Source organism: Pimephales promelas, chromosome 15, assembly GCF_988280905.1.
Source record: "Pimephales promelas chromosome 15, fPimPro1.hap1.1, whole genome shotgun sequence".
Classification (NCBI taxonomy): Eukaryota; Metazoa; Chordata; class Actinopteri; order Cypriniformes; family Leuciscidae; genus Pimephales; species Pimephales promelas.
The window spans coordinates 7033661-7049091 of record NC_142783.1 but is presented as its reverse complement, the minus strand read 5'-3'; the positions used below and the strand labels follow the sequence as shown (position 1 = coordinate 7049091).

Below are 15431 nucleotides of genomic sequence, written 5' to 3'. Positions count from 1 at the left end.
TCTTTTTTCCCCTCATTTTCAAACATTGTACTTTTTGCTTCTATCAAATTTAAAATTTTATAATATCATTATTTCTCTGAGCTGTTTGATTTGGTTCATCGCAAAAATTCCTACAGGAAAACCATGTCTCATTTTTTTACTTTGCTGGAAGAAGCAAAATAAAGAAATCTTAAGAGATTACAGGAACTATAACACTTAATACACTTTCTTTCGTCTGCCAGTGCTCTAAATGTGTCAGAAGATAATACTAATCATTTGAAAGTTCAGAGTATTAACAGTAGCTGATCTTTATTTCAGTGTTTTACAGTCAGGGCCATTTCTCAACTGGGGTGCTTCTAGCCTCTGTGTTCGTGGTTTTTTTTTTTTTTTTTTTTTGAGCCTGGAATGTCTGTCTGCGCCTGGATCAAGTAACAGAGTGTCAGAGTTTCATCACAAAGAGGTCAAGCCTTCAGAGGCTCAGTTTTGTAAAAAGAGGGAGAGAAAAGGAAAAGAGTATTTAGACCTAGCCGTTGATAGTACTCCTTCAACACGTCAACTTAATGGCACTGCAATTTAGCCACAATTCACATACGCAGCTTAGCTTAAAAATGTTATGAGAAAAATGGTGATCAGAAATACTAATATTTTCTGTATCTTGAATATATATACAGTAGTTAACATTTGAAGTGGATCAAAACTGTTCATCAATTTTATACAAGAATTTTGTTTTAGGACAACTTTGATGAACTTTTTTAATCCACTTCAAATGTTAATATATGTTCGCCCAAACTATGAACACGTTCAGGCACAACACTGACCTTATCCAATTATCCATTTACATGTGGAAATAGATCAATTAAAACATTCAATAATTTCAGTATTCATATTCTAATCAAATGCGTCATAGTATGAAAATTAACTCGAACTCTAACTCTGAAATTCGCAATAAATTAAAACATACTAGGAAGATCATGAAAACCTTGATTTTGTTTCAAAGAATTATGGGTCAAATTCAGAAACAGCCCTGATAACAGTAAACATGTAACAGGGTAATTCTAGAATAATTCAGGTCATTTTGGGGGTCAAAGGCCAAACCCTAATTCCCATCACGACTCGTCACAGGAGGAGGCCCGGAGCCATCGACCGATCTGACGACCTCAGAAGTGACCCATGACTCGTTCCGTGTCTCCTGGGTCGGCCCTGATGGACCTGTGGAGAAGTACAGAATAGAGTATGCGAGCTCAGCAGGAGGAGAACTACAACAGGTATGAGCACCTATCCAGGTCAAGATGACTTTTCCTCATGCATTAGAACTGAAGTATTAAAAAAATCAGTGTGCAACCCATCGAACATCATTTCAGTAAAAAGTTACTTTTAAACGTTACTTTTTAAAGTAAAGTTACTTTTTCTCACCTGGCTGAGACTCGGCTCGTCCTGGGTTGACATTTCATTCAGTAACATTAGGCAGTTTTATATGCTTTTGAATGTTTGATGATCGCGTTAGCTTACATGTGCGTAAGCAATCCTCTATCGCTTGTTTCTGCTTCTTCTTCGCTTGTTTTTCGGATCTGGAGATACTGTACTATTTCAGAAGATGCATAATAGCGCCCTGTGCCGTATAACAGTGAAAACATTAGTTTTTTGGGAAAATACGTTGATGGAGGGGCAGTGTTAATGTTTACATTTCTAAAGTAATACATTACTTTACCCATTACATCAAAAAAGTAATCTGATTACATAATGCACGTTACTTGTAATGCATTACCACAAACAATTAGGGCTGGGTAATAAATATTGATTTCTCGATATTAATCGATTCTCATTTTTACAAACCGATATCGATTCTTAAACCTCAAGAATCGATTAGTCATCCTGTTTCTTTTGAATGAATGAGACATTGTATCGCGGCTGCGCGCATCCAACAAATCGCAATAATCTTTGTCCTTTGTTACTATTGATATGAAACAAAGTCTCAATTTTCAAATTACGTCCATTTTCTTTAGAAATTCAAAAACATAAATTGCGTTTTGGCGCTCTGGCGTGAGATCGCTCTGGCGCAGCTCCAGAGAAGCAGCAGCGCTGATCTCTCTTCCGGGTTAATAATACCAGTCACAGCGCGAAATAGACATGAATGAGCATCTGAAAGTGTGTTAAAAGATAGAGTACAACTTATCTAAATCCCTATCATGCCACATTGATTCGCTCAATCTGCGTTTCAACCGCGGAAAGACGTCAATTAAACAGCTTGTAATCAGTGTCATGTATCGTCATATTTACCTTAGAAAACCCACATAAACTCGTTAGTCCACACTCGTTAGTGTTCTTCAATATTTAATGCATATTTGAATAAATCTGGCAAGTGTTTATGACAGCCACCATTTAAATGTTTATATTTCATATAATCTTCTTATTATAAAAAATAAATAAAAGTGTAATTTAAGTGTTTGTATAGCTACAAAACAGTTATTACCTTCATATTAGGCTAATGAAGCCTAGTAGGCTACAACTAGACTATATATATATATAGACCATAGTTTACAGCATTTAAGAGATTTGATTCCCTTGAGAAAAATTGCCATTTATTGTAACTGATATCCAAAATAATCGATATTGAATCGAATCGAATCGTAATCGAAATCGAATCGAATTTCAAGCTTGTGAATCGAAAACGAATCGAATTGTGAAATTTGTCTCAATACCCAGCCCTACAAACAATGCACATAAAAGATGTAGAATGAAAGTGCAAAGAAGGACAAAGTGAGCCAAAACTAGTCTGGAAACAATTCAGAAAGGCTAACTTGTTTTTGATCTAGAAATTATTCATTTGTTTTCATGGCAAACACAGTCATGTCCTATTCTTGTGTGTTCTCACCTTTCTTCTGTTCCTCTGTTGCAGTTGTTTGTCGACGGGACGGTGACGACTGTGATGTTGAAGAGTCTTACCCCACTGACGCAGTACATGGTGAAGGTTTACTCAGTGGTGGGAGAGGAGAGCAGTGACCCCCTCAAAGGCACAGAGACCACATGTAAGTGTGCATTTACCCATAATTCACTCTTCACCAGAACAGCCCGAGCCAATTCCTCAACAATATGTGTCAGCACAGCAAAACAGAATCACAAACAGAATGAATTCCACAATGGACAAATGTAATTGCTGTTTTGGAAGTACATATTAATGAGGTTGTGGCTCTGCTCTTCTATATACCACGGTAATATTATTTTTAGACGTAATACCTTTTTTTTTTGGAACGCTATGTGGTAAATTTACCTTGGCCTACCATGGTATTTGGTACATACAGTAATCATTCACATGTATTTTTCACACAAAACTTGGGTGATTCTCACAAAAAACATCTAACTTTTTTTTTTTTTTAAGAAATGAATACTTGTATTCAGTGAAGGATGCATTAATTTGATAAAAAAAAAAAACACAGTAAAGGTATTTACATTGTAACAAAAATCTACTTTAAAAAAATCACCTCTTTTTAAAATTTCTATTCATCAATTTATCCTGAAAAAAAAAAGTATCATGGTTTCCACAAAACAGTTTTGAACCATTGATAATAATAATGTTTCTTGAGCAGCAAATCATCATATTAGACTGATTTCTGAAGGATCATGTGATGCTGAAGACTGGAGTAATGATGCTGAAAATTCAGCTTTAATCAGGAATAAATTACATTTTACAATATTCCCATTGAAAACAGTTGTTGTCATGATGTGGTTTTGTCTTTGTCTTTGTATTATTAGTGGTTCCCTGTCTATTGAGTTTTCCAGGTGTTTCCTATTGTCCACGCCCCCTTGTTACCTTGTTAAGTTTGCTTGTCTCATTATTTAAGCCCTGTGTTTATGTCTTAGGTGGTGAGTTGTTGTGTGATGCCGATGCCGTGATGTGGCAGAAACACAGGAAGGAGGCTGGATCCAAACGCAGTGTATAGGCTTTATTTAAACAAACTACATACTTTAACAAAGACTCAGGAACAGGGCTCAGGAACAGGGCTCAGAAACAGGAGTGACTCACATCGACCTCACACGTACAACAACTCACCACCTAAGACATAAACACAGGGCTTAAATAATGAGACAAGCAAACTTAACAAGGTAACAAGGGGGCGTGGACAATAGGAAACACCTGGAAAACTCAATAGACAGGGAACCACTAATAATACAAAGACAAAGACAAAACCACATCATGACAGTTGTATTAATTTTTCACAATATTCCTGTTTTACTGTGTTTTTACTGTGTGATCAAATAAGTGCATCCTTGCTGAGCATAATATCTTTTTAAATATATTTTAGTATCATCTTTACTGGTTAAAAATGACCTGGATTTGCAGATGTTTAGCCAGACACTGAAAAGGTGCAACTAAAATGCTATGCAATGTACATTGCTAATAAACGTGCTATTATTGCTGTTCTCTTTTTGCCACATTTAACCCTAACGCCATCATATTCCTTTCACAGAGCTCTGAATGTGACCGTGTTTCATACGGCATGATGCTGCTTTGCACCGCAAAGTGTCACTGTGTGATTTCATGCACATACATGTTGTATTTACACTGAAAAAAGTATTTTCTTACTCAGTATTTTGACTTGTTTTCCAGTGTAAATATCATTTTTTTAAGTCAAGATCACATTTACTTGAGAAACAAGATGACATGAGATATTAAGTCTTGTTTTCTGAAAAATGTATCAAAATCAACCAAGTTTATGCTTAAAACTAGAAAAAATAAGAAAACTAATCTTGTTTTCCCTTTGAATTAAGTTGATTATTTTTACCCCATTGGCAGATAATTGTTCTTGGTTTAAACAGAAACTTAATTTTGATCTTAAGTGATTGTGATTCTCAAGTAAATGTATCTTGATTTAAGATTGTTTAGATTTGGTTTAGGAAAATGACAAAAATACCATAGTAATACGTATCTTGATTTAAGATTGTTTAGATTTCGTTTAGGAAAATGACAAAAATACCATAGTAAGAAAATAGATTTTGCAGTGAATATGTCGACATTTGCATATCTGTCTGTTTGTCAGTCTGTCAATCATTTCCATCATACGTGTATCCCATGATCATTTTCATCCAACCATCCTCTATCATTCCATTCCACCTGGTCACGCATCCATCAATTGACCTGGAATGCTTCCATGTTCCCATCCGAGCTTCAGTTCGCTTAGAAGGATAGTCAGGGATTGATATGAATAAGAGAAAGAGAGAAAAGTCATGTTCCCCTCTGTAGTGCCTCTTAGTGCTGTGAGGAACATGAACATCTACAAGGTGCGCTCCACCACCATGAATGTGAGATGGGACGCGGCCAATGGGGCCACAGGCTACATGCTTCTCTACAATGCACTAAACGCCACTGAACCCTCTGAACAGCAGGAGGTACGGTGACGACACACAGTTTAACCATTGCCCAAAATGCTACCCCAATCTCACACCGTCCACACTGCAAAAAAAATAATTTTCTTACTTAGATGACTTTAGGCCCTTGCACACTGAGTCCTAAATTTTCATATGCTTTTTTTCATATTTGTGATTCGGTGGCTCCGAATTGAACACCTTTCAAACACCATTCAATCTGCTTGCTACAGATGCGAAAAACGCTGGAAAACGAACCCGATCTTATTTTTTTTTTTATGACGGACGAAAGTTTCGGAGGCAGTGTGATTGATGTAACGTGAGGTTGTATATATTTTTTCAATGTGTGAAAATTTCGGACGTGAATTTTGGACTCGGTGTACAAGGGCAACTTTCAATAAAACAAGGCATTTTTTGACTAGAGACCTAACTAGAGAATACAAAGAAAAAATGCTGTTGTCTTCCCTTTTGACAAATATCAGTAGGTTGGGAAACTTCAACACCCATAATGCACTGGGCATGTTGCCGTCCAAGGCCACCCCACCAGTCTGCTATGGATAGGCTCATCAGAGTCAAACATGGTGCGCTTAAGTCATGTCGAAAATATTGTATTAATGAGTTGAACGCACATGAACGCCACCACAAAGTCTAAAAATACGAGAGGGAAGCTCTGGATTTTCGTTTAGCCCAGAGTTGAGCAGTTTGGGGCGTGTCAATTGAAAATACACCCAATGGAAACATGTCAATTTTGCAAAAATTCCCACATATCACAAAAAAGTTTTTAAGCTCGCATGAGGTGGTTTTTCAGGCAATTCGAAATTGGGCCCATGCCGAGAACAATGTTCTGATGGCCCGCCTCTGCTTGGTTAGTGAGAGTGCCTCTTTCAGATATGTAAAGGTGGTAGACCCCATGTTCATAAAGAACTGTCTGGTGAGTCTTCACTTCACACGCCACAGGTGAGCTGAGTTGGTCTTCTTTAAGAGTAATTTTCGTGTGCAAGTCTCTGTATGTCAGTGTCATAAGATAAGGTAAAATGTTTTGGTGATTAGGGCCCTGAAGTTCCCCAGTTAGGTGGCTAGAACGATTGAAAGAAGCACCAATTGTATGGGCTTCTTTTGTGAGTATGTGATGGCTTCCCTTGTTGTCATATGTAATATACAGCGAGGTGTGTCACCACTCATTCTAGTTGTAAAACTATATTTATAGCTTAGGCTTCCTCTTATGGTGAGAGCATTTGAGGCCGCCACTCATTCATATGAAATTTGTCATCAGTGGAGAGATAAGTGGCAGAGTGTCATTCTAGAAAGAAGAGTGGGAATGTTTATGCTACCGCTTGTTTTTTCCACACACATCTGTGTTAGCCCTCGGGCTATTAGCCACCTTAGGGTAGAGTTGTTGGTTCCTCTCAAAAAAAGATTTTTTGTTTTGGGGTATAGACTGATGCTGGAGCTTCAGATAGATCTTATGTCCGGCACACAGGACCGTCTGACATTTTTGGTTCTGAGTACATCGCTCCCTTGAGCTCTGTTTGGGTTTTCAGTAGGCTGAGTGGTTCTGCAGCCCCTCGTATGAAAAATAATTTTCTCGTAAGACTGAGGCTCCTCTGGATCTATGCTTACTGGCTGGCCCTCACCAGGGCCGCCTCTGTAGCTGGCCTAGGGAATGCTAGTGATAGTGGAGGCGTTCTGCTAAAGCATTTCTGCCTTTGGCCCTTCACTTTGTGTATGTAGGGTTTTAGCATCCCTCCCATGGGAGTTGTTAGTGCAAGGCCCGTCCCCTTCTCTGCATTCTGGGGCGAGAAGAGTAACGCAGCTTGGTGCAGAGGCATGATTTACAAAGACCCTGGGTTAGGCCTCAATAAGGCCTCCCCAGTACAATGGTCTTTCTTGACCAGGGTTAGGCTGTCTTTCGCCTCACAAAGAGACTAGGTTTTGTCTGCCCGACCCCACCATGCAGAACTAGCATATGGATTTGGGCTGCCAGAATAGGCTCCACTTACCTCGCTGAGCTACTGCTTGAGCGTCGGGTTGTAGGTGGGTGGCTTACAAGCAAGCCCCACTCCCCTAGGCTGGCCGCAGATAACATTCTGTCACCTCTAGAGCCGCTGGCAGGTCCGCACCCTGTTAAATCTCAGGGTGAGGTGGTAGTATTCCCCTGTGATACAGGGTAGGCCTGAGTAGTTCACTTTCAGTTCTGTATTATTCTACCTCCCATCATTATGGCTCGGGTCGAGCAGAAGGTTCTAACCTTCACTTCTTTTTGGTTTCGCTCCTGTGAAGCCAGAGCATTGCCATGAGCTGAGGCCACTGCATACAGATGGTTGGCCCCTGACTCTGGGGCCTCCGTTGAGGCATAGTGGTGTATGTTGTACTCCCCTTGCTTAAAAGGTGCTGCATTTTTTGCTGAGTACACTGCCATGGGCAATGTGATTAGGTACCAGGATGCTGTAGGCACTGTGTAAACAGCTTATCTGCTAACAAAGGCTGCGCCATTAGGTAGTAGGCCTTGGCAGGCTTCCTTGACTGGGCAGCCCCCAAGAGGACGTGTTAGGCCAGCTTACCTTAGGTGGTTGGCCTTAGTAGTTCAGGCAGTAGACTCACTGGTGGGTAGTGGACCTTAAACAGGCCTCTTTGGAAGGGAGTCCTTTTGTTGTGGGAAATACTTTTTATCTGACACCAGGTACCTAGCCTTATTAGGCCTCCTGTGGGTGGCCTCAATATTTGTGTTGGTGTAGTATAGTTCCCATTGGTATACGTATATGTGTGTAGAAGAATAGACTAACTATCAGCTTGTAGGCCCAACCAGGCCTCACTAATGGCAAATCCACAGCAGTATGAATTTGGCTGACAGCACTGACTTTCTTCAGACATAGGAGGCCTCTTAATCTTCTTAATGAGTTTTCATTGAAGGGGTATACAAACAGTGGTGCTGATGGTCAGACTTTAGCCAGGCCTACCTGACCACAAGCCCCATCATTGGGGTTCTTGACTGTTAATTCAATTGGCTTGGCTTCAGTAAGCATCTCTGGAGGCTAGCCCCAATTATGATCAGCCAAATAGGATTGGCTACTGTCAGACGGCTGGCCTTATCAGGCCACCATGTAGCTCAGTTCCAAACCTTACAGATCATGGCAGTCAGTTTCTTTCATAAAGAAAACTTTCAAATGACCGGCTTTAACAGGCCGCTTCGAGACTGTGCCCCAAGACTGACACCCAGAATCAGGGTGCATAGCAATAACCAGTATTTAGATAGTCCCAAGGACTATCAGGTAGTAAGCCTCTCCCTGAAGGCAAGTAGTAGGCCTCATCAGGCCTTTCTTGAATTGAAGTCCCAAGGACTGCACAGCTAGCTTTACTGGCGAATTCCCAAATACGGGCACTATGTAGCTAGCCTTCTGGTTATCAGATAGTAGGCCTCACCAGGCCTCCTTGTAAGTGGTCGTCCAGCGACACTGGGTTCTAGTGGCCGCTTGCTATAAGTTCAGCAGATTCATGGGCTGTTGCCGGTCAATATCAAAATATCTGCCAGTGCCACATGGGTTCAAAGGGAAAACAAGATCTTTCTTACCCTATTGGCAGATAGGCCTATTTTTAAACAAACTCAATCAACACTCAAGTAAATTGATCTTGTTTTAGGATTGTTTAGATTTTTGTACTGACAAATAGGTAAAAAATACAGAGTAAGAAAATGCAGTGCAGTCTTCAATATGTAGATAAGTGAACAAATATATACAAATATGAAATGCAAAAAGTGTAAATGAAAATTATTTTGTACTTACTGGAAGGGACCAAATGTTCTAATGGAAACCCAGTGATCTTATTCAGCTCAAATCTGTCAACAACTATGACATACTGTAGCAGAAAGAGGAAATGGAAAGCATTTTTGGAGATATTGTAGATACCACAGGTGGTAGGTCTACATTTAATGGGTTCAGAAACGACCTTTATATTGCAGCTTTTGGAAAATAACAGCTCATTAGCGCTCTGGGGGTTTTTAGCACAGTTACTCTTTCAAGTATTTCACAAGTGAGAAGATCCAGAGGTCTCGACGTCAGTTCTGGCTAGAATCTGATGTCCACAGGGTTTGTCTCAGAGCGCAGATGTTTCAAAATTGCTCCTCCATTTTTTTTTCATTAGAAAGAAAGAATACGCTGAGAGACTTTGTGCTTCTAGTTTAGACAATTAATTTTTTTTTTTTTTTTAGAAAACAAGACCGAATATCTTAATTTTATCTTAATTTAAAAATACAGTATTTAGCCATTCGTATTAAAAAAAGACAAAAAGACTAAGTAAGAACATAATTTTTTTGCAGTGCTGGGATACAGAAATAAATAGAGGGTATAGTAAGAATTTGCTTGTTAGGTGCAAAATACTTTCTCTGTCTTTTTTTTTTTTTTTGTGTGCGAAAATAAATAGTTCAAGACTGAAATCAGACTCTATACCATTATAGAAAGCTATATAAAGGATTCAAAAGTATTTGTGCTTAAACTGCCCTGCTGAAAAGACCAGTGTATGTTGTTTTTTGGGTAATGACCTCCAGCAGTTCTGCACCCGTCTTCTTAAATTGCTTAAAGTTAAGATGAAATCAAAATGAACCCTTTTTACTTTCTTGGCCATGATCCATCATGGTTTTCTAAGGAAAGAAAAATGCTGTTCTCTGTAACTTTGTAACTCTCTTTGTAAAAAAAAAAATTTCTCGCTTTTTAATTTCAGTTAACAGTGTTATTTTAGCATCATTAATATACTACTATAGTTTGTGTTAATATTTTGAATGAGATTTTCTTTTCATATTATCGTTTTTTTTATTTGAAAGTTTTAGTAATTTTGTTGTGTTTGTGTAATTTTTTAAAAACGTCTAAATAGTTTTTATTTATAGTTTTAATTTATTTAATTTTAGTTATTTTAGTGCTTAAAGTAAACTAAACAAAAATGTATATAAATGTAATATATTTTATTATATATATATATATATATATATATATATATATATATATATATATATTTTTTTTTTTCAGTTAATGTTTATTTGATTCCAAGTAATTTTATTTTAAAGTAATATTTTTTTTTTTTTTATGGTTTGGTAACTGACCACCTTAAACAAGCTTGGAAATTCAAGCTGGTCTTTTCAGCATGGTCATAAGCGATTCTTCCATCATGTTCCTGGGAACAAGTCCACCATCCCTTTGATTTGTGATGTGGTTGACTTTCACAGATGCGTGTGAAAGGAACAGTTACTGATGTCCAGCTGAAGAAACTTCGTCCCAACACGGCCTACAGCGTTGCCGTCTTCGCCCTGAACGGCGAATACGCCAGTGACCCTATGAATGATCAGGGGGTGACCCGTAGGTGGCACTAGGGCTTTCTTCCTCTCAGCAGGGATGTATCGCAGACTATCACATTCTCATCATTTGTTTGTCTGTTTTTTTTTTTTTTTTGATTCTCTCCCATCTTCATAGTGCCTCTTCCTGAATCTGGTGAGTTGAGGATTTCAGATGTTACCCACAGCACAATGCAACTTGACTGGGATGCTTCGCCCGGCGCCGTTCGTAAATACATCATCACTTACAAGCCAGATGAGGGAGAGGCAAAGGAGGTAAGGCAAACCCATACCTGCAAACTTATGAAATTGGCTGTTCTGACATTAAAAAAAGCCATTCACAAGATTTGTGATTAAATGCAGGACTTTGCTGTTGTTGTATTTTTAATGTATTCATTTTTCAATTGTAGTCTTTTAAAAGGCATCTGAAATAATAAACTAAGTGCAATGTAGTGTTGTAATTTTTTTTAAATATTTCGATACATATCGATCCTGAAATATCTGAAACGCGTCCCTCGCTCACTTGTTTCATTTGCTCCGGATGAATATTGTTGGTGTTGCAGGGCTTGACTTTTTTGCACGTACTGTATTGCTCATAATTTTACTCAGTCCTGCAGATTTTGTTCTCGCACACAGTTCGACACATAAAACCGCCTCTCAGCACTACATTGAGTTCTCTTTTGCTGCTTATTGCACTTCAAAAGTCAAATACACACAAAATAATATCAAAATTCTGGCCTTGGCAAATATTCAAGTGAACATAAACAGTTGAGAAAGAAACCGCACGTGTTTAACAGTTTAATGGATTTGTGTGTCAGGTCTTAAAGTGACAGCAGCCTCATATACCTGCTGACATATTATGAGATCATATTAAAAATATATTTATGGCAGTTTTTCCCGATGGTATTGATTTCAAAGTTGTGACTGTAAAAAATCCTGAGTGGCTAGTAACTTTGGAAAACCATTAGCGCAGTGGCTGGTGTGCAAAAAAGTTAATGTCAAGCCCTGTATGAACATATGAATGGAGCTGTTTGTCTTAAAAATGGTTTTGATGGAATTTTCTTTCAAATGATGCCTAATATAGTAGTTTTCCGACGAGCCACATGCGGGTTGGAGGGCCTGCTGTCCACGCTTTGAGTAGCACCACACTTGTGTGGACAGTTTATCAGCTGTGAAACAACAATCTTGTTTTTAAATGTGCAAAGCCTTCCTTGGTCACTGTGGAAGCCTTCCTGTGGAAAGATTCCTGTCTGTTTACACAATGCATCCAGGCAGACGACCAAGAAACTCATACTGATGGATTTGGGACCTTTTAACATATCAGCAACAACGTTACACAACACAGTGAAGACGGCAGCTGCCGAAAGAGTACAGCTGCTCTCCAGGGCTTCAGTTTCGTCGATCATCTACCAAAGATTCCTAGAACAGACAGCCGACAAAAAAAGAAAAAGAAAAGATGGGGTTTGGAGTGGCATGCTGCAGTCCAGTGCTTTGGGATGTGTATTTTATGGGTGGGATTTTTTCCCTCTATGATTTTTTTTTAAACTCTCAGTGGCAGTTTTGGCGTCAGCGCTGCTCCACATCCTGAGGCATTAATCATGACTCAGTGCTGCTCAGAATTCTTCGTTCTGGGATTAAAAGATGAAACAAACATACGCACAAATGTGGGCCCAGGTGGATGGAAGCCTGAGAAGTCCGACAGATGGTGGCAGCTCCTGTTACCTGGCAGATGATGAGAATGATATGCTATTGGATCAAAGATCAGGTCTACTTCTTGGATCAAAGATTCAAGTCTAAACTTTTAGTTTTATTTTTGGCGTTTTTGCCTGTTATTATGATAGGGCAGTTAGCTGACATGAAAGGAAGTTGAAGAGAAAGAGGGGGACGGGATCGGGAAAGGTCCACGAGCCGGGACTTGAGCTTGGGATGTCTGAAGAGCAACTACGCTGTATGTCGGTGCGCTGCCCACGAGACTATTGGCGCAGACTCTCTCCAGGAACTTTATGAGCTTTTATTACTATTGAGACTCTCAACGTCAACCCTTCTCTTGTGATAATCTCAAGCCCTGGTCCTATGTATGGATGCAGGGATGCTGGAAATATCTTCTCTATAAAAATATTTTCTCTTTAAAATGTTGCTTGTCAATAGATAAATATGTTGTAATAATTACATCTCCTTCTGGCCAGTACTGGGTACCTGTGTGTGTGTAGTCCATTAGACACTTGTTAGCAACCGACTTTTTTAAGAAAAAATCACAAGAGGTTATTACCTATGTATTTTATGGTCACCGTGATTTTTCCAAGTAAGACATGTTCCTGGATAAACATATTTTGTTCCAACATATTCCTGTCCCAAAATGTAGTCCTTACCAAAACCCTACCCCTAAACCTAACCCTACCCATAACATTTCCCTGAAATCATAAAGGTGAATAACACTGATGTTTATGTACTTCACCCTAGTTCTAAGCCTAAACTGTATACTTGTCCCTCAAATCTGATTGGTTGATTGGAAAGTTGATCCAGGATCAACAAAGATGTTGATCCAAGAACATGTGGTACTTCACGTTCCCTGCATTTTATAGCGTAAAATAAAGCGCGAAATATCTTGAGCTTGTGTTCACCACAGACCTTATCTTAATCTAATGGTTTGTGTTACTGACTATGCTTTACGTCATGCCACTTGAAACTTCCTTTGGGATTGTGTGGCCATAACTGCACTTCTCATGTTTCAATTTAGGTTGAAGTTGACGGGGATGTTACGTCTAGAGGATTGGATAATCTCATTTCCCAAACAGAATATGATGTGGCTGTGACTCCGATTTATGATTCTGGGACCGGAAACCCAATGCTCAACACAGCCATTACAGGTAACAGCGTGATCAGGGAATAATCTCTGTTATCTGGCACAATACTTGTTTTTTAAATGTTCCAAATTTTTGATTGCAATCCAAAACTCAACTTCTCTTCCCATTGGTTTTAGATGTTGTTCCTGCTCCGAAGAACTTGAGGTTCTCTCAAGTGACCCAGACCAGTTTCAGGGCTCACTGGGAGCACGGCGCTCCTGATGTCGCGCTCTACCGCATCGGCTGGACCAAGAGCGGAGAGAGCAACTTTCAATATGTAAGATATCAGAGACTCGGCTTGAGTTCTGATTCATCAAATTAATCTCCTTCCCATAAATATATAAATATTACATGCAGTCATAAGTGCAAAGTATTTCATTGGTTAACTACTTCAGTTAACATGAACTAAGAATAATCAATACTTTTACAGCATTTATTAATCTTTTTTTCATTTTTATTTAAACATTTACTAATGCATTATTAAACTCAAACATCATTAACATTACTTTTTTTAACATTAGTCAATGCACTGTGAACTAACATGAACAAGCAGTGTTTTTTATTAGCTAATGAAAGATTAATAAATACTGTAACAAATATATTACTCATTGTTAGTTCATGTTACATTAACTAATGTTAACTAATGAACCTTATTGTAAAGTGTGGCCCATTATTTGTACTTTTACACTTTATACTCCATTGCATTTACATGAAGGCTTAAAACTACTTATGTTGATATGTCATATGATTTAAATCTTTTCTCAGTAAAAAAAAAAAAATAAAATAGTATTTTTTCTTTATTGTCAAATAAATGAAGACAGAATGTTTATTTTGGGGTGAAATAGTCTATGAACAACTGTAATGTGTGTGTGTGTGTGTTTTTTTTTATTTTTTATAATATAATAACCACTGCTGTAAATGAAACACGGTTCATGATTGTTCTTGATTATTCTTCTAAAAATCACTATATTCAAATTTCATGCCACTGTAAAAGCATCTTCTGCTACTTTTTTAAGATTTTAGGATATTGGCTTTAGTTTAACATCTGCCGTGTTGTAGAGTTATACATAGTCAGAACATTAAGGGGGGGAAAATTGATTTTTGACAGGTACTTTTAAGTGAGTAAAATTCTTGACATAATATCTATCTTTACATGTATAATTTCTCAGTACTTTTTAGTGATTGTTAGTATCTAGCAACAGTAACTAGTTTATGCAACTGTTATGCAAGTGTTGTTTTTATCTCAGTACTGGCAATGTTAGCAGGTGTACAGTACTGAATGCGTCTAATACCACACTCTTCCTCAGGATATCCTGAGCAATGAGGACACCACTTCCGTTCTGGAGAACCTGGAGCCGGACACTCTTTATGACGTTTCTGTCACTGCCATTTACCCCGATGAGTCTGAGAGCGAAGATCTTTTTGGCAGGCAACGCACATGTAAGAAACCTCAAAATCCATATAATTAACTTGAGTTTTTTCATATCACCACATGTGAATTTGACTAACTCTGACTCTTTCTCTCCATACTCAGTGGCCAAACTCGTTACACCTGGTGAGTCTGGTTATTTTCAAGATATGACATTTGGCATTATTTATGTTTTAGAGTGCAAAACTGAAATATCAGTATTTTTCTTAAAGCTCCTAGTGGACCTCCTCAAAACCTCCAGGTGTTCAACGCAACCACCACATCCCTCACCGCCAAATGGGATCACGCTCCTGGACGAGTCCAAAACTACAAGATCACTTACGTTCCGGTTGCAGGAGGAAAATCACAATCTGTAAGGAACATTTTTGAGTTGATATTATCTGGCTGACTGAATTACAGGTGATGTGTATCATTTCCAATTGCTAGCGCAACCAAACGAAATTGTGAACGTTTCCCACGGATTTTGAATTCTTACGAATGGGATTTGAAAGATTTTCACAAA

General features: G+C 38.5%; 2 protein-coding genes across 4 annotated transcripts in view; both read left to right on the top strand.

The window, feature by feature from the left end:
* The window catches only part of col12a1a (collagen, type XII, alpha 1a), a 112811-nt gene that overhangs the window by 39092 nt on the left and 58288 nt on the right, over positions 1 to 15431 (top strand). For all 3 annotated transcript variants that reach the window (XM_039651065.2, XM_039651067.2, XM_039651066.2), the window contains exons 22-29: positions 1102 to 1244; positions 2876 to 3005; positions 10797 to 10933; positions 13395 to 13524; positions 13638 to 13777; positions 14808 to 14940; positions 15035 to 15055; positions 15142 to 15281. In XM_039651065.2, the coding sequence (XP_039506999.2) occupies positions 1102 to 1244; positions 2876 to 3005; positions 10797 to 10933; positions 13395 to 13524; positions 13638 to 13777; positions 14808 to 14940; positions 15035 to 15055; positions 15142 to 15281 (974 nt within the window). The remainder of the gene's footprint in view (positions 1 to 1101; positions 1245 to 2875; positions 3006 to 10796; positions 10934 to 13394; positions 13525 to 13637; positions 13778 to 14807; positions 14941 to 15034; positions 15056 to 15141; positions 15282 to 15431) is intronic.
* Positions 4907 to 10767, top strand: LOC148973467 (collagen alpha-1(XII) chain-like). The gene is made up of 2 exons (XM_089120063.1): positions 4907 to 5364; positions 10553 to 10767. The coding sequence occupies exons 1-2, from the start codon at positions 5203 to 5205 to the stop codon at positions 10694 to 10696; spliced, it is 306 nt and encodes a 101-aa protein (XP_088976189.1). The 5' UTR covers positions 4907 to 5202; the 3' UTR covers positions 10697 to 10767.